Source organism: Pieris napi, chromosome 11 (assembly GCF_905475465.1).
Source record: "Pieris napi chromosome 11, ilPieNapi1.2, whole genome shotgun sequence".
Lineage (NCBI taxonomy): Eukaryota > Metazoa > Arthropoda > Insecta > Lepidoptera > Pieridae > Pieris > Pieris napi.
Window position 1 is genome coordinate 3,738,750 of NC_062244.1, and position 21,518 is coordinate 3,760,267.

General features: G+C 35.3%; 2 protein-coding genes across 2 annotated transcripts; one reads left to right on the forward strand and one right to left on the reverse strand.

The window, feature by feature from the left end:
• The first annotated feature begins 6,212 nt into the window (after positions 1-6,212).
• On the forward strand, positions 6,213-9,296 carry LOC125054068. Its single transcript, XM_047655744.1, has 7 exons — positions 6,213-6,496; positions 6,810-6,879; positions 7,049-7,590; positions 7,708-7,777; positions 8,035-8,588; positions 8,701-8,770; positions 8,907-9,296. The coding sequence occupies exons 1-7, from the start codon at positions 6,245-6,247 to the stop codon at positions 9,254-9,256; spliced, it is 1,908 nt and encodes a 635-aa protein (XP_047511700.1). The 5' UTR covers positions 6,213-6,244; the 3' UTR covers positions 9,257-9,296.
• Positions 9,297-11,643: 2,347 nt separating this feature from the next.
• LOC125053925 (apyrase-like) lies at positions 11,644-19,522 on the reverse strand. Its single transcript, XM_047655548.1, has 11 exons — positions 19,351-19,522; positions 17,845-18,067; positions 16,990-17,181; positions 16,127-16,257; positions 15,512-15,653; positions 15,129-15,255; positions 14,692-14,849; positions 13,196-13,286; positions 12,928-13,089; positions 12,530-12,696; positions 11,644-11,842 (listed from the first exon to the last, which is right to left on the reverse strand). Exons 1-11 carry the CDS (start codon positions 19,449-19,451, stop codon positions 11,711-11,713), a joined length of 1,626 nt encoding a protein of 541 aa, XP_047511504.1. The 5' UTR covers positions 19,452-19,522; the 3' UTR covers positions 11,644-11,710.
• Between the last annotated feature and the right edge of the window lie 1,996 nt (positions 19,523-21,518).

Consider the following 21,518-nt stretch of genomic DNA (forward strand, 5'->3'; position numbering starts at 1 on the left):
CGTAATAAGAAACCGATAAAATTGCTCGGTGCAAACCGTCGAGTCGCGTCGCGTGCCATTCCTAATATGGAATAGGGAATATTGAAAATGATAGGCATGCTTAATTAGTGAGTAAAAATGTGTAGTCTAACTGAAGAATCTATATCATGCAGACACTTTAGTGAATTTAAAATTATATCATAAACGTGGGATCTAGCTCAACCAAATCTTAGGAGATTGTGATCGCCCAGACGTCCTAGTGAGGCGTAAACCAAGCGTCGGTGGAAGAGGTTCGATACCATTTGAGCACCATAAGCATCATCGTAATGCTTATTGCATTGATTATTGGCCTACAAGAAGTGCCACCATCAGTGGATTAGCCTACAAGAAGTGCCACCATCAGAGGATTAACCAAGGCACCAGAATGCCTTAAGGATGTCTTTATACAGACGTCAAATACCGGCAGCAGACAAGGACGACAGCGGAGTCTGAGTGACGTCAGTTAAGTGCGCGTGTATACTAATTATATATTAGTTGTATCCTAATCGTTGTGCTTAATCAAAGAGTGCGTTATGCTTAAATTTTATATAATCGCGAGTGCCAGTGCGTTTTCCGTAAAATTTTTCGTTCGGAGACATTTCTTATGCAACAGTGTGGACCATTTACCTGTCTGTCAAATACTGATTTTAATAGAAACATAATATACTGGTGGACATACATACAGTGGCGTAGCTAGGTGACCAAGGGCCCTGGGGCAAATTAAAAAATGGGGCCCCACTGCTATGTTAACTGATTAGGTTTTATCAAACAAAAATGTGAAATATACAAATACTTTAAAAATGCTAAGCTACTTAAGCTCTATTTGTGCAGGGCAGGTAATAAAAATATTAAACAGTAACAAAATAAATTACAATTAATTATTGGTGTATTTTTGGCGAATAAAAGGAAATAGAGAAGATTCAAGGGTTTATTATATAAAGGTCGGGCCTACCAACTGACTAAATAACAATTATATTTTCCAATTTTTTCCTAGCTTTAGTTTTCGCAAAAGTATCAATGACTTCGATTAAATCCAGGCTTGATGCGGTTTTGTTTTCAATTGTTATCTAATTCGCGTTATACAATGAGCTGTATATAGCCGAAATGTTTAGATTTGACACGATTTATTGACTTTAACGGACATCAATATGCGTGGTAAAATCAAATAAAATTGATCCACTATATTAACCAGTACAAAAAAGTTTATTGACATTAGCTTACTTACTCCTGATACAGCATGAATGTTTTAACCGTTCTCAAAAAAAATCTTATGGTAGGGGAGCCCAAGAGGGGATTTCGGGATTTACTAAAGCGCGGCAGATTAATATATAGGGGGACCTTGTACCCGGTTAAGTACCTCCACAAAATATGAGGCCCATATATAAGGCCGCCCGTGAAGGAGACAGGATCAGATTAGTAAAAAAAAATTGACCATCAGAAATTCCCGAGCGCGTCAGATTAAGGTAGGGTGAGTTAATTACATCCTAAAAAGTGTATATTCCACTAATCTGACAATTTGAGAGTGATGTAAAAAAAGGGGAGGGCAACAAAGTTGTAAAAAAATAACGTCATCTCGACATTCTCGAGCGTAGCTAATTTTTTTTTTATTTTGAAGGAAATAATTCAAGAATAATGAAAAATATATAATCTGACGATTTCCGCAAGCCGAAATAACAAAAAAGCGTCGATAAAGTTAAATGCGAGCAGCTGCGTGATGCCTACATTTCCTTAAACCGATCGGAATCTACTAAACGGCGTTCTAAATATTTCCCTCAAAATTACATTTCCTGTGAATTTGAACCGATTCGGACCGATAGATTTTGAGAAATTTTGTAAAATTTAAAAAAAATAAGAAATATTTTTTTTTTAAGTGGTTTCTTTATCGATCAACTTCAAAAACTAATCCGCCTTTGAGCTTGAAAAACCACGTCGATCGCCACCAAGCTGGTCAAAAGCGGTTGATTCGTACGAGAGATATCATGAACGAAAGAAACCCGAAAAAGTGTTTTTTCGTGATTACTCCGAAATTTGTGAAAATTACTTATGAGGATGATAAAACTGCGTCGAATGCCGCCAACCGCGTGAAAATTGCTTGATCCATTCAAAAGTTATTGCGGTTTGAAAATTCCAAAAATAGTGTTCTATGAAACTTCTATCAGACTTTCGAGCTGGGAGAGCTCAAATGCATAGAAATATTATTTCTTTGAACTCAGCGAGCTCAAAATATCAATTTTAAGCGCCCAGGAATGGAATTAGCGGGAAGTTGCAGGGATGGCCCTTTAGGTGAACCGTTTTTCTAAATTTTTTTTGTCAGATCAGGCGAATCCTTCTAGATAATCGTCAGATTATGAGACAGTACGTTTAGAACATAAAGATGAACCACATATATCTTAATCTGACGCGCTTGAGTATTTCAAAATTGGGATTTTTTTTTTGCAAATTATGAAGATGGCCGTGGGTTTGCGTCCCATCGAAATCGTCAGATTAGTGCATGAGAGCTTTTTTTTGGCGCACTTAACACTCCCTTAGAAAATCTGACGCGCTCGATAATTTTTATTTTTTTTTCATTTTCAACCCTTAAATACAACCACCCGTATCATGCAAACGATCAGATTAACATACGTACATTATTAAAAATACGTAGGGCATTGATGCTATCAATATCTGACGCGCTCGAGGATGTCCATGCAACAGTTTTTTTTTACATATTTAACAATCTATAGCCGCTTCCCCCACCGATGAAAAGGTATATATGATATAACATTTTTTTCTTCTTATTATCTAAGCTTTGCATCCCAATAGGTCTCTACGACGCTCGAGTAAATCCTCATTTAGCATCGTGGGCTCCCCTACCATTACCTCCAATTCACAATGAAACGCACATCGATGAATAATAAAATGCACATATCACTATCCGTCAAATTGAAAACACTGCCAACCTAGAGAAAGAATTAAGGGGAATTTCCTAGGTATAACTTTTGAATTTCTCTGAAATTAATGTCTTGATTAAAGTGGGGTTGCAACCTGTCATATTTATTTTGAAAGTGGGAGAAATTTCCAAAAGTTCAGAACGATCGAGATTTCTGGTGAGGATTCGAGGGCCCCCTGAGCTTGAGGGCCCCGGGGCACTGCCCCGCCTAGCCCCTAGGTAGCTACGCCACTGCATACATACATATGGATACGTTAAATCAAAATATGTAGTTAGAATTCAGATTGCGTGTCTAATTTCGACACAATAGCATTATTTGTTTGCACTAGTATTGTTTTCTTATAGTTGCCACAGCTGTATTTGTAAACGTTGGTACATGTATTTAGAATGAAACAAGAACCTACCAATGCATATGTAAATCTTTTACATATTTCTTGGCAATAAAAAAGCCTGATAAATAACACATGTAACCTACCCGATAGAAGAACTGCTTCTGTCGAGTCATCTACTTGGATGCAATATGTCTTTAAAAATTCAGTTCTTGCATTCGCATTTACATTTTTTCCCAAAAATTCTTGGTACCGTGTTTTATTGCATAGCTCCCATAGTTGACGTTTGGATATTCGGGCCAGCCTTGCGATTCTGTAACTCACTTTTCGAACTCCCACAGCGGTTTTCAAGGCGGCGGTCGCGCTCAAATCAGTCGTAAAGCAGTCATTTTACGATTTGGCATTCAGACAAGGAGGGAGTTTGTAGTTTATTGTTTATCAGGATGCCAAATCGTAAAATGTGTAATTTATAAGCTAGTGCTACAAAACATCGTCTTCTTTAAGATTTTTTAGTTTTTTTCAATGTATCTAAAGAGTATAGTTTAAATATATTAGCACGTTTGGGACAACTTATATATAGGATCAAGTCTGCCAAGGATATCAAGTCTGCCCATATGTGTCCAAAATATTATCACATCTGATATTAATGCGCTTTAAGATAATTAGTTGATAATGACAAATTAAAATCTGAAATAAAATTTATCAAGGTAATTATTACATCTAATAAAACAAATGACACTATGTAGGGAGATAAATCTTACCACGGATTGGCCCGATTAAAAAGGTATCTGACGATATAATCGTTTGATTATGTTTTTTTTCCGTACGATAAATATCGCAGTCATCATTATTACAGGGACTTTTTGTTTATGATACTACTGCCACTTAATCTCGTTGTGGGGACTAAAGATATATGAATTCTGTCACAACCCTTTTGTCATAAATAAAGTTTTTATTATTATTATTATTGTATGTTAACCATCCATAAGCACAAACCTATATGTAAATAATTATCGAAAGAAAACCCATTTTTGAGTCTAAGTGATGTTGTGCTGATTTAGATTCTAAATAATGAAAAAAAAAAAGCTTTTATCTAATAAAGTTTGTTCTCGTAGTAATCAGAATCATAAACAAACCATGTGTTATCAGTAACTCCTAATAAACATAAAAGAAATATAAGACATGTAAGGAAATTCGCACTCAACAGGTGTGGTGAGTATCGATAATAATTAATGACTAGGTGTAATGTGTATCTTATCACAAAATCAAAATACATAAATGGAAAACAACACAATATTTAAAACGCCATTGAAGGTCTGAGAAGTAATGACTTCAAAGAATTGTAGAATGCTCTCTGGACCGACACCGAGTGGTTGAACCTCGTCGATGAACTGAAGACCAAATATGACTTTGATCTTAAATACGTTATTGAAGACCTAGCTCCTGCTCTGTATGAACTAAACGTACCACTGTACACATCATTTCAAACCCAGTTTGACGAATTTTTGAAATTAACATTGCTAACGCGGGAGACACTCTCAACGGCTTAGTTGAAACCTACAAACAGAACGATGATTACGTCAAGTCTGTTTACTCTCGCCACTCCTTTTTCATTGCGAATTTGCGAAATGGATATTCCATACACTCCGAAGGGAACATCATATCCACAAGCACTTGATTGGAACCCGCAGGAAAGCGGAATCGTGGCCGCCCCCAGCAATCCAGCGTTGTACAGTTGCATATGAGGCACAGAGAGCCGAAAATACTTGGAGCGAGGGGAAGTACGAGGCACAACACCGAACGCGATAGAGACTCGCTGTGGAAGCTCTCTGCCCCCTCTATCGGTTATAGGACAGTAAGTCAGTAAAGTAATACAAATAATGGGAAATGCCACTGTTGTGAACTCGGTCGGTGTTAAACTGAATATGTCTCCACTGCAAAATTATTAAGTGTGATAGAGATATAGGCTCGCGGCAGATATCTAATATAGATTAGATTATATAGATGCTATACGGTTAATTGGTACTCGCAGCCCCAACCTCTCTAAAACATCTGCAATATCTAACGGAATATGTAATAGGAGGGCTATTACACGGTACCTATTAGAAAAAAAGGATTTCTAATAGGTACCGTACCGTGTAATACATATTATATATGAGAAGAGTACCAGTAAAGTAAACTAGATAGACTTGGACCAAAATTTCGTATCAGGACAGGAGTAAAACAAGGAGTTCCCTTATCGCCCAAGATATTTAAAGCCGTCCGTTATTATGAAAAAACTAGAGTGGGAAAGGAAAGGAATCCAAAAAGACTATCTAAGTTTTCAAGACCTTATAGTATTATTTTCTGTAACGCCAAATCACAAAAAATGATAAAGGACTAACTTGGTAGAAGTTTTGGAGCTTAAAAGAAATCCTCGAATGAGTCAAAGGTAAGTTAAACTAAAGAAAAAGGTGGTGGATTCGTGCTTGCTGTCTTGCCTCACATATGAGGCACAAAATTGGATTTTCCAAAACAAAACGAACGGCAAATACGTTCGCGAGCGATAGAGACAAACAGAACAGTGAATGTATCTGCAGAAAAACAAAAATAATGTATGCTGAGCAGCATGCCCTACCACTTAAATGAAGATGGGCTGGGCACGTAGCATACGACAGATGACAGATGTTCTAAAACGGTAACCGAATGGACAGCTTCATCATAAGAAAAACATCTATTTTTAACACCTACCTTATCATTAAGATCTTATAATAGCGTTTCGATACAATAACAATTAATCAACAAAATAAGGTAGTTAAGATGACTTTTAATAAATATGATAAGTCATGGCTTGCCATGATAAGTCATAGAAATATCGCGCAAAAATACTAATTAATGATTTGAAAATGATAAGATCTGATTGTTTTATTGATAACTTATGAATATATAAACTCGACACTAGTGGGCAAACATCAATTAAGACCAAAAAATGAAAGCTATTGTAGTCTTATTAGCCCTCGCGGCTTTGGGGAGCGCTAAGCCTCGTCTTTTTGAGACGTTCCAAGACCACTTTAAACACTTTATGGACATTAGCAATGCTTTGGAAGGTGCCCATTGGAGACGACAACAGGGTCAGGGATACACTCCTAACCCAGAATACATCGAAATGTTGAACAATTTGGGTGAGCTGGACTTGAAACAGATGTTCGCTGATTTAAAAAAGGAGTCCGAAGTACAAGACGTGAGTACCTTCTACATATATAATATACTATCCTCAAAATTGTTTGAAATAAATATTTTTAAGTATAACTGATTCGATTTGGACATTGCACAACTCCTTTCAACCTCCAAATTTAAAATGTCAGTCAAAAGAAGACCGTTACCGTTTTTCTAATTCTTATAAATAACACGCCATAGCTCCAAGCAGTAAAGGAGACTGTAAAATCACCGATAGTGAGTCTTGTGTATAAATATATGTGTGTGGAAAGAATAAAATATATATATGCACAAGTACCTATTACCATGTTATAATATAACTTGAATACTTCTTGCAGATTATTGAATATTTAGACACCCTCACGATCGACGTTGACTACTATGTCGATAATTTACAATGGATAATCCGTAAGTTCCTACTCAATATTTTATTAATTTATTTACACATAATAACGTCATCGTGTATAAATGTTCCGTAGCCAGCATATCAAGTAATATAATTTTTATTAAATTTTTAAGCTTTACGAGATCTTTGAGTTTGAGCGAAACTGAACATTAGTGGTTTTTTAATTTTTAGAAAAGTTGCACGCAAACGACACAGCCGGTATCCCCGGTGTGGATTTCCACCACAGAATTCGTCGTCACCCCATGACAGGCACCACAATGAAAACAGCCCTTGCGGATACCGTGAGCATGCTTCCTATTAGACAACTCCGTGCTGCTTTCAACGAAAAAATGGCCAAGAACGAATTATTCAGAACTGCCATCGAAGGACTCAAAAGCGATCGTTTTTTGACACTCTACAAGGCTCTCTGGAAGAACCAAGCATTCCTTAAAGTTAGCGATACTTTGGCTGATTATCATTTTGACCTAAAATATGTATTTGAAGAGTTGGCTTTATCTCTACTTGGTCAAAACGACCCTATCCAGGTGACATTCCAAATTCAATTTGACGAATTCGTAGACATCATTGTTAACATGGAATCACCACACTGGCTGCGTCAACTTGGGGGTTACAAGTCATTCCCTGAATTCAGGAAAAGCTTAGATGCCTTGTCAAAGACTAAGCTAATTGACCACTACCCAAGAATGAACGCGGCTAGTCCTGCTTTTGCAAAGGTGAGTTGCGTCATAAGTTAAATAGTAGTCGTTAGCTTACCTTTTAATACTTATATATAAAGTAATAATATTAATATATTTCTCTATTTACTTATTAATTTACGAATCTTCTTCCAGGTTGATAGATTCTTGAAAAGACATGGCATCTTTGTTGCATACTGGGCTGATCGTACTGACTTCCTCACGGGTAAGTACCTACTACAAAGTGTTAGTGTTATAAACTTAACATCAGTATATTAAGAGATCATTTTATATCAAGAGAGATTTGGTCTCGTCTATGAATTAAAACTTTATAGCAAACAATCATTTATAGATTTCAGACTTGCTCCAAGAAAATATTGCTCAAGCCATTTCTGATCCGCCTTTTGATTCAACTCAAAATTTACATTTACTTTATTTTGTGTTTGTAGTATGGTGAATTAATGGTATTTTGGTAAATTTCAGAATTCTTCGCTAAGAACGACCACGCTATTGGCTGTAATGAGATTATTCCAACCGAAGAATCCCACAGATCCCGTCGTCACCCAATGACAGGAAGAACCATGCACACATTTTTGGCTGACACCGTCAGTCTTCTCCCAATCAGACAGCTTCAATCTCTCTTCAACGAAAAAATGGAAAACAACGCAATATTCAAAAACGCCATTGAAGGTCTGAGAAGTGATGACTTCAAAGAAGTGTATAATGCTCTCTGGACCGACACCGAGTGGTTGAACCTCGTCGATGAACTAAGGACCAAATATGACTTTGATCTTAAATACGTTATTGAAGAACTAGCGCCTGCTCTGTATGGACAAAACGTACCACTGTACACATCATTCCAAACTCAATTTGACGAATTTTTTGAAATCGTCATTGCAAAGGCAGGAGACACTATCAACGGCTTACTTGAGGCCTACAAACAAAACAATGCTTTCAAGACTAGCTTGGACACCCTTGACAACACAGTTTTCATCCAGCTCTACCAAGACTTGCGCAAGCTTCAAGTTTTCCAAACAGTTAGTATGCATTAATATAATAATTAAGAGTAACTTCATCTGTGTAGTATTGGATCTTAAAACTTATAACCCAAGAAGTATTTTCTTAACAACACTATGTATATATTTTCAGCTTGATGCCTACTGGAAGAGACACGACGTCTATGTTCCCTACTACATTGACAGATTCGAATATCTGACACGTATGTATCCTATATTAAATATCATATTTTTATTTACTTCAATTCTCTTTGTCTTTATCTGTTAATGGAAAAACATTTTCACATAATGACTTGGTGAACTGCGTCGTTCGAAATACAAAAAAATCCTTTCTTGCAGATCTTTTAAACACAAACGTGACCGCAGTCGGAGATCTTGAAATTAAGAAGCAGTCTGCAAGTACCCGTCAAGATGTCACACCGAGTGGCACCACCCTGGCCGACTTCCTTGCTGATGTTGTCGATATTCTACCAAAATCGGAATTGGCGGCTTTATACACGAAGAAAATGTCAGAAAACACTGTATTCTCAACCGCTGTTAATTCGTTGAAAAGTGCCGAAGGAAAGAAAATGTACAACGACCTTTGGGAAAACAGAACTTTCCAGGCTGTTGCAAACGCATATGCCAACTTCGACTTTAACTTTAGATACATTTTCGAAACCTTCGTGCCTGCTCTTTACGGACAGTAATCTGTTAGTTAATAAGTGTTGTAAAAATATTATATTATTGTATTATTGGAATAAATAAAAATTTTGAAAACATTTTCTTGTTTTTTATTTTACACGTCTTGTGGAGGGAATGCCAAGCCAGAATGGAGATTGCTTACAAGTGTCGTGGCACCACATAGGTTGCTGCAGAACCGGGTATCTAAATTGTATTTATATATTTGGTATATATTTCATACTATACACATATAGTCCACTTAAAATGTAATTTAACCTTTAACTGACGTTGCCACGCGACACCTTAATTTACTTTAGTTCTTATAAAAGCACTAATTGTCATAAAGATTTGGTTCTTATTTTTTCTATAACATAGATAACAAACGATTAATTAAGTACTGGTGTTTATCTCATTTAAATTGAAATCACTAACAAAAATGGGAGAAATATCTTGGTCTTAGAATGGATACATATTTAAAGTGGAACTTTCATATATCACACATAATTACCAAACTAAAATCACTTGTAGGCAGATTTTGGTCAATATCAAAATGCATTCCGCAATCTGTACGTCATTTAATTTATAATTGTTTAGTCAAGCCACATTTCATATATCTAATTGAAATATGGAGTACAGCATGCAAAAAAAAATGTCTAACAGACAAACACTACAATATAAATTAATAAAATCACAATTTAGATACATTTTGGGTTGGGTGTTGAATACCACCGCACTTTTTTGACGATACTAATTATCTAGGAGTGTCTGGGGACCTTCATTGGAACACCTCCAAGTGAGTTTTGCTACGGAAACGCGGCTAAATATTTTTATAAAAAATTTAAAGTTTTGTGTAATGTATTAAAATTTGTAAACAATCCGTTATAAGTGATGTGACGTTCACTTAAAAAAATCGTGTTTTTAATTTATCGATTGTTAATAATCGTTTTATTTATTTATCGATTATTTCCTCATTTTTGAAATTTAAAGTTATAGAATAATCAACATTGAAATTAACCTAATTTCGTGTTGATAGATTATAATTAGTACTTGTATTTCATTGTTTGCAACTTTCTGTGTTATTTAATTTTTACTAGAATAAAGTGTTTACTTTGATATCCAAAAAGTACCCAAAACCGAATCAGAGCACCCCACTATCCACGTGGTCTTGTCTGCCTTACCCCTAGAGTGTATATAAATAATCGGAGGCTTGAATAAAATCCCTGTGCTTTGGTACGCAAGGGTGGAGGGGCTGCATTTCCCGTAGCGCCGGAGCTGTCCAAAAACCCAATTATTATTTAGATCGGTTAGGTTAGGTTAGTATATTAATATTTATTTTTAAAATAACTGTTCAACTGAAACTGATCAACTATGATTGATTTTAAATTATTTTTAATATTAAAATCGAATACAAAAATCGATTTTCACTTTGAAAGAAATCGATTATTTTTCACATCCCTATTTATTTTATAAACGTAAACGGCCATTTTGAATGTGAATTTTGCTAGACTAGTGTGTAAACAGTTTTACAGTGCAAAAGTTCCTTTAGAAATCCGTTTCTTTTTTATTTTCACGTGAATGTTTTAGACGCGTTTCCGTAGCAAAACTCACTTGGAGGTGTTCCAATGAAGGTCCCCGGAGACTCCTAAATAATTAGTATCGTCAAAAAAGTGCGGTGGTATTCAACACTGTTACCGTTTTACTAATAGACAGTAACGATAACAAGACAGATGATATTTTAGGGATGTTACTTTAGAGTTATTTGGTTGTGTTAAAATAAAACTCCCTAATTGTTTGTAGAGAAGAGGTGAAGATGGAATGATATTTTATTTTCAAAACTATATTCATTTATACCCAAAAATTATCCTACACTTACTACTAGTATTAACATTGGTGCCAAAATGCGGAGGGTTGCGCAGGTACAGGGCAGGCGATAAAAACGCGGCGCGGCAAAAAGTTGAACCTTTTCTGCGCGCAGCCGTCGAAGCGTACGAACGTGTTCTTCTCAGAACACTTCGATATCGTAGTCTTTCGATAACGCTAATAAACTGTTATTTTCAGAACACATTATCGTATCTTACGACAACGATGAAAACTGTTCTTTTCAGAACACACGACTCTGTCTATAACTCTTGACCTGTTCTTGTCAGAACACATCACTGTTTCATTACGACACGTAAACTAATCACCTACAATATTATAATTTAATTTGTTTTACGCCTCGTGGCAGAGGACCCTACCAAACGATCGGTTCTCTCATATGGCATTTATCGTGAAATTCCTCTAGCATAGGAATTCCACTAGGTAAGCACTTCGATGAAATACTTTCATTGCCTTTTATAGTAGGGTAGATTGTAATTGGGAAAAATAAAACACTAAAGTCATCTTTTATTATTATATTTATTATTGCTTCTGTATAACTAAAGTTAGCTTATTAATATATTTGACATATTTTAATGTACACATAAATATCAATTACAATATTAATTATTATAAATCATTTTTATTCGCTCGTCGTTACCTTGGAAGAAAATTTTCGTTTTTCGAATGAAATCCTGTAGAGCGACATAGTCGTAACCATAATCCTCTATATTTTCTCTGTTGTTGGTTATTGCCTGAAGGGATAAAATTATTAATATACACCGTTTTAAATGAACGGATTTTAACCTCGAGTCATTATATTTTAGTGACGTTTGATTAAAGATACAGTATGATCCTAATTCTTGGGATTTTGCTCCAGTTCAAACAATTTGTATGACACAAAACTTAGCGACTAAAAACAGTGGCGAAAAGTTTCTTGCCAGTTCTTCTTGCCCGCTCTACGCCCTTGACTTCGAACTCACACAGCGGTTTTCGCATCGGCGGTCGCTCTCAAATCAGTCGTGAAGCAGTCATTTTATGATTTGGCATTCTGAAAAGGTGAGAGCTTGTAGTTTATTGTTTATTAGAATGCCAAATCATAAAATGACTGCTTCACGACTGGTTTGAGAGCGACCGCCGATGCGTAAACCGCTGTGTGAGTTCGAAAAGTGAGTTACAGAATCGCAGGGCTGGTAGTAAATGTAAATTTACAATTATTAATTTAACTCCTTTTTTACCTTCATAAGTGTACTTGTTTGACCTATATGAATAAAGATATTAAGTTTGAGTAAAGCGGGCAGAACAGCTATTATAAAGTTTATTTTCTTTTCTTCTTCCTTCAGGCTTATACTTTATTGTTATGAACAAGTAATGCGATTTATATATTATTTATTCGGTTGGCCAAATAGTCTAAGTAAGTCTGTTATATAAAAAATACTTACTGAATATCCACCGCCACCGTTACCAAGGTAGTCTTGAGTTATCACTCGGTAAGTGGCTTCAGGGTCGACTGGACTATACTTCGGAACCTCACAGTTTATACAACGAACTCTTGAGGATATCAGACGAGAACCACTTGGTGCTGATGCGTTGAATGTATTTCGCAAACCTAAGGTGAATGATTATGATTGGATTTTTGTATGTGCGCAATTAATTCTTGCTCACGCTGTGAAAGAACATCGAGAAACTAACTTTACCACGAGCCAGACACAAGACGCTGAATAATTATCAAACATGAGTTATCTTAACACTCATATAAGGTTGTATCGCCACTGTATTAGTATTTAATTAAATATACTGACCCGCGGTTTACTCTCAACATATGTGTTATATGTCTTACCACCAATCTGTAGCATTCTATAGCTGTAAAAACTATTAGGGTTCGTTTGTACAGCGGATACAGAGTATTCCAAGGCCTCTAACAAGTATTTCCCTTTCAGCTCAAACGATTGTAATTTGTTTTCAAAAGGCAACGCCATGAGGAGTCCCTCAGTGGTGACATCTACGAAAATATATTACATTAAAACACGTGATATATTACATTATAAGATTGTTAATATTTACGGATTAACGTCACCGCTAAAGATGCTGATACGATAAAGAAATACCTCCAGAGTTTATGTTCGCTCTAAGACCTCCGGAAGATAGCAAGCAGAGATGCGCGAAGTTCCAATTTGCACCTTGCGCAAGCGGCAACATCTGATAAAGAATCATTATATTAATGTTGTATATATCATTATATATAATTTAATTCTAAACGTACTACTTGTATATCGAATTTATTTTTCCAGATAATAACTAATTTGAAGTTTATAATTGTATTTTACGATAAAGTCATTAATTTCGTAGCGTCGACAGAATTATTAAAAATATTGCTTGAGCTCTATTAATATCGAGGATATTCAACTTCTAGCACCACTGGCCTCATCAGAAGGTTGAAAAGGAAAAGACTATTTGAATCAGTGTTAAGGCCGATTTACATTATCTTAGTGTTTAGGAGAGTGCTTTAGTACAACTTGAAAGGCAAGTTCTTTAGCGTAGCGTTTACTAAAGCAAGTAGCGTTTACATGTTTCAACTAAAGTACTATCCTAAAGCACTCTCCTAAACACTAAGATAACGTAAATCGGCCTTTAGTGCACGTTAGTGGTAAGTGCTATAAAACAGTGGTAGTGCCTTCGCCTCACTAGACTGTAAGTTTGACTGTTATTTGAAGCTTTGGCTTAAATATTCTTATGTAAATTACTTAATAGTTTTATACTAGGCTCGATTGTAATTTTTAATGATATCTTAGTGAAGACAAAAATATATAATATGTATATATACCTAATTTAGGATCTTGTCTAAGCCTGTCGGTGTCTTGGGCCATAAATACATTTCTAATTTGCTACATTGAAGCTTTTTATTTAATAGCACCCTGAATACGAATCTTTACGCGTTCAATTAAAATAATATTATGAAATAAATAAAATGAGAATTCTACCAAAGGATCCTGAACAACTTTGACACGGTACCAGTGGTTTTTGTGCGTATCAGTTAAAAAAATTTTTTTCTCAAAAAACTTTAAAATAAGTATATTATTTCCAAAACAATATTGATTTTGGCATATCTTAATAGCCTAGATGACGTTAAAACTGTTCTCGTCACCTTAAGTGGTGCCCATGTTTTATAATTGATAGAGTTTGAGTTTTATTTTAGAGTATTCAGCATTTTTAATACTTAAACTGTTTTATTATTGTACATAACTAGCCGTTTCCGAACGTTTTGCTGTGTTTGTATGTTTCATTATTATTATTCTTTTCATATTTTTATTAGTCTACTTTTTAACTTCCCGCTAAGAAAATTGAAAATTTTCGAAAATCGAGTTTTTAACAGATGTTGACGTTTTGAGGTTCTAGGAAGCCTCCCCGAATGTTTCCGCGGTGAAGTCCGTATGTATAAATTTTCATAAAAGTAAAACAGCAATAAAAAAACCATCGAGGAAAAATTTCGCATCGAATGGCAGTAGTTTCACGTCGATACGATCAGTGATTTAGGCGTGAAGGAGCCTCAAACGAAGACCATTTTTATTATATATATATTGAAAACCATGTACAAGTAAAATACCTGGTCTAAAAAGGCATCGCAGACCCAACTGCCGAGGTTGCACTCTCCCCCGTAGCACGAGTTGCGTCGAAGAGGAACCAGAGATCGCCCCAAGACTTCCCTACTAATCGGATACAACTCAGATCGCCACTTGTCTAATTCTGCTTCCATGCGGGCATCTGGAAACATAATAAGGAACCATATAAAAATTCAGTAGTAATGTAATTTTGAATTCAGTGCCATCTAGTGGCGAAGCTTTTAACTTCGTTGGTAAACTGACGTGATTTTTAACGATATTGATTCCGTACTATTTAAGAGATTATTTATTATATTACTAAAGAGGAAGAGAAATCATAAAATTTACCAGAAAAATTACAAAACATAGTATTATGTTGACCATTTTGGAACATTAGAAGCAATCAGATATAATAAAGGCATTGTAAGTATTATTGTCTAACCCTTAATAATGGAAGTCCCCAAGTATATAGGTTGACCATTCCAAGAGACAATTTTTCCTTGATCATTGAAGAAAAGCGTTATGTCACCCAAGTAGCGCGTATAGGCAGACGCTTGCACTATAAGTATCTGCAACACAATATCTTTATGTATCTATACATATTTTTATATCGTGGTTCTTTATCATCCAATAATTTTTTTCAAGTTGGCAAAAAATATAATGAATGAGTTCTTTAAATGTGTTTTTATTCCATGTCCGTAACAGGATTTTTAATTTAAATAACTAGGCCTAACGGCTGATGCCTTGTTGTCGAGTTTTGGGTCTAAGATATGCTGGTGAACATGATGGCTTCCTGCGCACATTTCTATGAGCATACTTCTATACCTGATGTCCGCTATCCTGCGTGACGACAGTAGGATAATCTCCGCCAGGTGTACCAAAGGGAGCGTCACCGGTAAATAAAAGTGTGTGACTATGAGCTCCCACTATTACATCCACTTCTGGTGACATCTTAGCCGCTAGTTCCCTAGAATAAACGGGTTAAAGATTCATTAACTATATACATAAATTTAACGCTAACAAATGTATAAGCCCGCTCACTCCTCTAAGGGCCCTAAGGAGACCCAAACCAGAGGACCTATGTAGCGATAAATTAATAGCTGAAGCGGAACATCAATCTCCGACTTGGCAGTGAAATTTTTATCCAGGACATACTGAGGCGGAGAACATTAACTGAACTTCGTGATCTACCGAAAAATTGAATCTGATTTATTTTTAATTACGGTCCCTATATAGAACCTCCGAAACCTCCTCTTCCTCCTCATACTCCTACGGACCTTCACTCGGCCCTCAAGATAATTATCGGCAGAATATATATTTTAATACATAATATTATCAAGTAATTATTTTAAACGCATCATTGCGTTGATATGCACGAAATAATGATTAAGATTAGATAATTTTGCGATTAATACGCTTCGTTATAAGCAAAAAACTTACTGATCCATGGAATATCCCATATGAGAAAGAACAATAATAATATCAACATTTTGTTCCGCCAGGATCGCTGCTTCTCGGTTTATCGCTTCTAGTTCATCTTCTACTACCACCCTACCAGTATCAGCTGTAAACTGTAAAGATATAAAAGTTAGTACTATAATTTAATTAGTTAGCTCTAGAAACAAAGCTCGTAGTTAGTATGAGAGAAGTTATGGGCGAAACTTGAGTGTGCGATTCTCTCTTCAGTCATGCGTTCAATAGTTTTTCTTCCTATGTGACCAAAAAACACTTCCTCCTACCGTGAAGGTAAACATTGTAAGGAAACCGCAGTCTTAGACCCAGTCAGACACAAAAAGCTTCTGTACCGTAAGGGGCTGTTAAATTAATATTATGTAAGCACTATAGGGGGAGGGGGTCTTTGATTTTCTTTCTTTTTTATTCTTTCTTTCTTTCTTAACTTTTTTACGTCATATTACCCACACATTGTCTATGAATTATGATTGAAAACGAAATGCATTTTCAAGGATTCCTACAAAAATCAATACGTTTATGTACTATTATTTTTGAGTGCTTTGCTTACTTTTCCTGACAAGAGGAAGGGGGGGTTAAATAGTAAGTAAGTAAATCTTCTAACGTTATACTTGAACACCACCTAAGTGCAAGAGTTGCACACAGCTGGGGTTCGAAATACTAGTGATAATCGAAAAAATAAAATATTTCGTAATATTTTATATTATTACACAATTGTATGGGACCAAAATATTCACACCGTTAAATCCAAAATTAGCTGTCCCTTATCATTCACACAGTACCAACACAAAGACCGTAATATCTTATTACAATTGACAAATTTTTTAACTTACAGCAGTCAATAAAACACCGATGATACCAATTTTGCGATTATTCCTTTCTACGATGACATAGTTCTTCACGTATTGCCCCAACTCTGGCTCCAACGTTGTGTTAACGTTGGCGCCCAACATATCTGATTCTAAACGCTCCAAATATGGCAGCAATCCTTCTATGCCATGGTCGAATTCGTGATTACCTAAAACCTGGAAATTTGTGCCCGTCATAGTCTTAAAATCAAAGTCCAACGTTTGATGGATCAAAAATATTAGAGGAGATTGCTAGAGAGTGCTAGAATACCGAAAAGGATGTGTTGTGCGACAGATTCTGTTACAAAAGGGTTATCGTTATTTTGTACTGATTCAAACATACCTACACTGATTTGTTACAAAACTTATATATCTTAACATACCATCCCAACAGAGATTCTAACGTCTACCGTTTTTACAAGGCAAATCGTGTTGTATAAAAATTGGAGACCAAGTCCAAACGCAGCCATCTTTTTTCGGCTATTTTTTATTTATCACTTGTCCAGGGTATTCGTCAAAACTTGGTCGAACAACCACCGAAACCTCATCCATCTCGGAGACCGTTAACATATTTTTTTTAAACTTCAACTACTTTCCAACTTTTTTTCCTTTTACCAATGTAATTTATAATAACAAACACAATTGTAACATCTAAACGGGTAAATTTGATTTTTTTTCATACAACACGGTCCAACGTCACTTTTAAGATACAAAAAATCCCCTAAATGATATTAGGTCGTGAAGACACCATCAAAAAGTTGAAAATCTTTTCAACCACATTTTTGTGTACTCGATTTTGGAGTGTCTAAACAAAAACGTGCAAAAATGCAATGAACTCACGTGTGCATCATGTTTAGGTAGTAAATTCATGAAGTGTTGCGAAGCGTTCCATCTCATAATATTGTACCATACGGTCCCTTGAAAGGTGTCTCCTCCATTAAGTACCAGAGAGTCAGGTTCATCTTCCAGAGCTTGCTTTATAGCTGTGGCAAGTCGAGAAATCCCGCCCAAGCATGGTGCTGCAGCATTGCAAGTTCCACCTGATTGGGATATTTCATCAAAGCTGGAAACAACATTTAAACCCATATTATACTCTTGAAGCCTGTTGTATGTACAAAAAAATATAAACGATTTTAAAACAAATGGTGACTTTTACCAGTATAATACTCGAAAACAGAACTAATCTAAGCAACCGACCAGGCTCCAGAAGATAAACCACTCCTTATATGGAAATTGTATTCGTTTTTACAACATACTCAAAATTAGATAATTATCACTGATTAAAATCAAAACTCTCTTTAAACGTAAATTAATCAATAAAGCTTTTTATAAATTTGACGATTAATTAAATGATCCTAATCCTTGGGATTGATTTAGTCCAGTTCAAACAATTTGTATGACTCAAAATTTGACGATTGAAAACAGTGGCGGAGAGTTTCATGCCCAGCCCTGTCATTCTGTAACTCACTTCACGAACTCACACAGCGGATTTCGCATCGGCGGTCGCTCTCAAATCAGTCGTGAAACAGTCATTTTATGATTTGGCATTCTGAAAAGGTGGGAGCTTGTAGTTTATTGTTTATCAAAATGGCAAATCATAAAATGACTGCTTCATGACTGATTTGAGAGCGACCACCGATGCGAAAACCGCTGTGTGAGTTCGTGAAGTGAGTTACAGAATCGCAGGGCAGTTCTTCTTGCCGCTCTACGCCCTTAACTTGCGAACTGGTACTAAATGTAAATTTAGAATCAATTTATCTTTTCTGTTGACGTTCATAAGTGTACTTAGTTACCTATATGAATAAAGTTATTTTGAGTTTGAGTTTACCTATAAAGATTGCTTTACGACTACTTAGTTATTTGAACTTAAATTTAATCAAACCTTAAGGGCATTTTCTGGAGTTTGTCAGTTTAGACTGTTGTTTATTTCAAAATATGGGCCTAAAAACCAATAACGAACTACCTATATTTGATATATTTGGATTAATAAAAAATATTGTACATATTGCTAGAATTTATTTTATTTAGTTTATTTTTAAATAATTTCATAATCCGATGTACATAACTAACCTAGGACCCTAAATTTTCTCGGTAATATTTTGATAAATAAAGTATCTTTGAACCGAATTCGATTCCTCACGAAACTAAGAAAATAAATAATATTTTTTTCGAACAACGTACACATTGATTTTAACATATTTACACTTTTAAACCCCTTTTAAATAGTACAAATGTACAGATTAGCGTATATAATATATCGAGCCAATATAATTGTAATGATATTAATTATTTATTCTATAGTTGAAAATAATGATGATTATAATACATATAAAAAAATATACTTACTGTGCGTGAAAATCATTGTAATGAATGATATTTAGTTTATACAAGTCATTTTGTCCAAAGACTGGTACTACCACTAAAAACAGCACAGCCCAGCAGCCCATAGTACCAACTTCTTAAAAATGGTTGATTACTTATAATTCCAATAGCAAGATTAACATATCGATTTATGACTCTTCAATGTCGTTTTTATTAATGTTATCGTATCTGCGTAACCTAATAAATTTAATCAGATAAATTATCAAATAATAATTACGTTACCTGTTCATGACATTTCTAAAATATCATTCTTTGAATCTAAAATTAAAAACCTTACAAAATATAATATAATACAGATACCGGCAAACTTCTTGAGCATTAAACAAGGGAGTGGGGGAAAGTATGCGCAGCGCGGGACCCAATCACGCGATCGACACGTCACTCTCTCGCCCCCCCGTCCCACTCCCCCTTATACCTAAAATTCGCCTTGCCTGCGCAAGGACATTTGTTCAAGATGTTATATCATATATAAAATATATTATTAAAAGGAGTCCATTTAGGCAAGGTTTCGAAGATACTGGCAGCGTTCCCACTTTGAATAGCTTGACTAATTCTTTGTCCGACGTAGCTGCCAGCTCTTCGGTCTCCTGTGATGTGACTTTTTAGCTATTTCCTTATAATTATTAATTTATTTTTTATTAGTTTTTGACGTGACAACGTCTTATAAATCGATGGAGCCGGCTGCACGCACGAAAAAACATGACTCATGCGGCGTTACCTTGCTCTGAGGCGTTACCTCGCTCTGAGGCGTTACCTCGCTCTGAGGCGTTCCATTTAAAATTGACATAATTGTATTTATGCGTACAAATAAATATAACTTGATCAATTCAATTGTTATTTCCATTTACCTCCTTCTCTATATCCTTACAAAATACCTATCAAACAAATAAAATTTAATTTAAAAAAAAATGCAACCATGCATCAATATTTTTTTATGACGTTGTCACGTTCAACTATCGTCAGTAAATCGACTTTACAGACAACCGATTTTTTTTATATTAGATATACTTCAGGCATATATTGTTTTCACTAACTGCAGATTGAATGTTGACTTCACCTAAACTATTTTAAGTCTATTCGTGCCTTACGTAATACGTTTCAAGTAAAATTTAAGAAAAACTTACGATGAATTAGGGGGGTAGACTTTATTATTTTATCAGTATTAAATGAAAATTAGTGACCGAGACCACCTGGACCTGCCCTTGCTTTTGACTTCAATCATTCTTCTCAATTTTAGAAGATACTTATACTACACTCCAAGATAGTGTAGGTCACTTGAAAATCAGTGTAGTTGGTGCCAGCAACTTAAAGTTGTTGTAAATTGGGTCTATTTAGATTAAAGTAATGATGTTGATGATAATGATGAGGCTTTAATAATAATGATGATTTTTTTCTTTTTATAACTATTAATTCCCGACTTTAAAATCCTACATCGATACGTCAGACTCGAGTTGGCAAGATAAATTGTAGCTATATAATTACCATGCTTCTGTAATATTGGCATTGATTTAAAAAGGTATTTGTATTATAGATGTAACTCTTGACAATACAATGCAGAATATGTCGTTTTAGGTAATCCTAAAAACCGAGTATGAAGATAGCGGATTATTTTGTAAAATAAGGGATCATTATTCTCAATTTTAGAAAATATCTATACTTTACTCCGAGATAGTGTAGGTCACTTGAAAATCAGTGTAGGGGCCTCATAGCCTAGCGGTGTTATTAAGTGGAAGCTAGGTGAGGGGTACCGGGTTCGATTCCCGGTTCGAGGGCAAGTTTTAATTTAATTTAAATTTGTTCTCGGCCTTTGGGAGGGTTGTGCGGTACCGGGCGAGTGCTTAAACCGTACATGGAGGACACGGTCGAATTTCTAAAGACAAGCACGAATTATAAAAAATCCTAATCCTTGAAAACTTTCATAAATGCCGAGAAAATGTATCTACGTAAGTTACATAACTATAACTACGAAATTTTATCATACTGTTATTGTATGGTTTTGCAGAAGTGAATCGGACAAATAAGCTACGTCAATTATATATCTTAAGCTGTAAATCAGTGTTATCAAAGATAATTACCATCTTTAATGAGCCGAGACCGCAAACTTTGATGTGCGTTGCATGAACATTCCAATT

What these genes read in the sequence shown, in the direction of transcription:
- LOC125054068 (XM_047655744.1), top strand. Translation starts at nt 6,245, where the DNA reads ATGAAAGCTATTGTAGTCTTATTAGCCCTCGCGGCTTTGGGGAGCGCT. An exon ending in AGGAGTCCGAAGTACAAGAC is followed by an intron (nt 6,497 to 6,809) that starts GTGAGTACCTTC and finishes TACTTCTTGCAG; the next exon opens with ATTATTGAATATTTAGACAC. An exon ending in TCGTACTGACTTCCTCACGG is followed by an intron (nt 7,778 to 8,034) that starts GTAAGTACCTAC and finishes GGTAAATTTCAG; the next exon opens with AATTCTTCGCTAAGAACGAC.
- LOC125053925 (XM_047655548.1), bottom strand. Translation starts at nt 19,451, where the DNA reads ATGGGCTGCTGGGCTGTGCTGTTTTTAGTGGTAGTACCAGTCTTTGGA. An exon ending in GCGATGCCTTTTTAGACCAG is followed by an intron (nt 13,287 to 14,691) that starts GTATTTTACTTG and finishes ATTCTTTATCAG; the next exon opens with ATGTTGCCGCTTGCGCAAGG. An exon ending in TAGAATGCTACAGATTGGTG is followed by an intron (nt 12,697 to 12,927) that starts GTAAGACATATA and finishes CATTCACCTTAG; the next exon opens with GTTTGCGAAATACATTCAAC.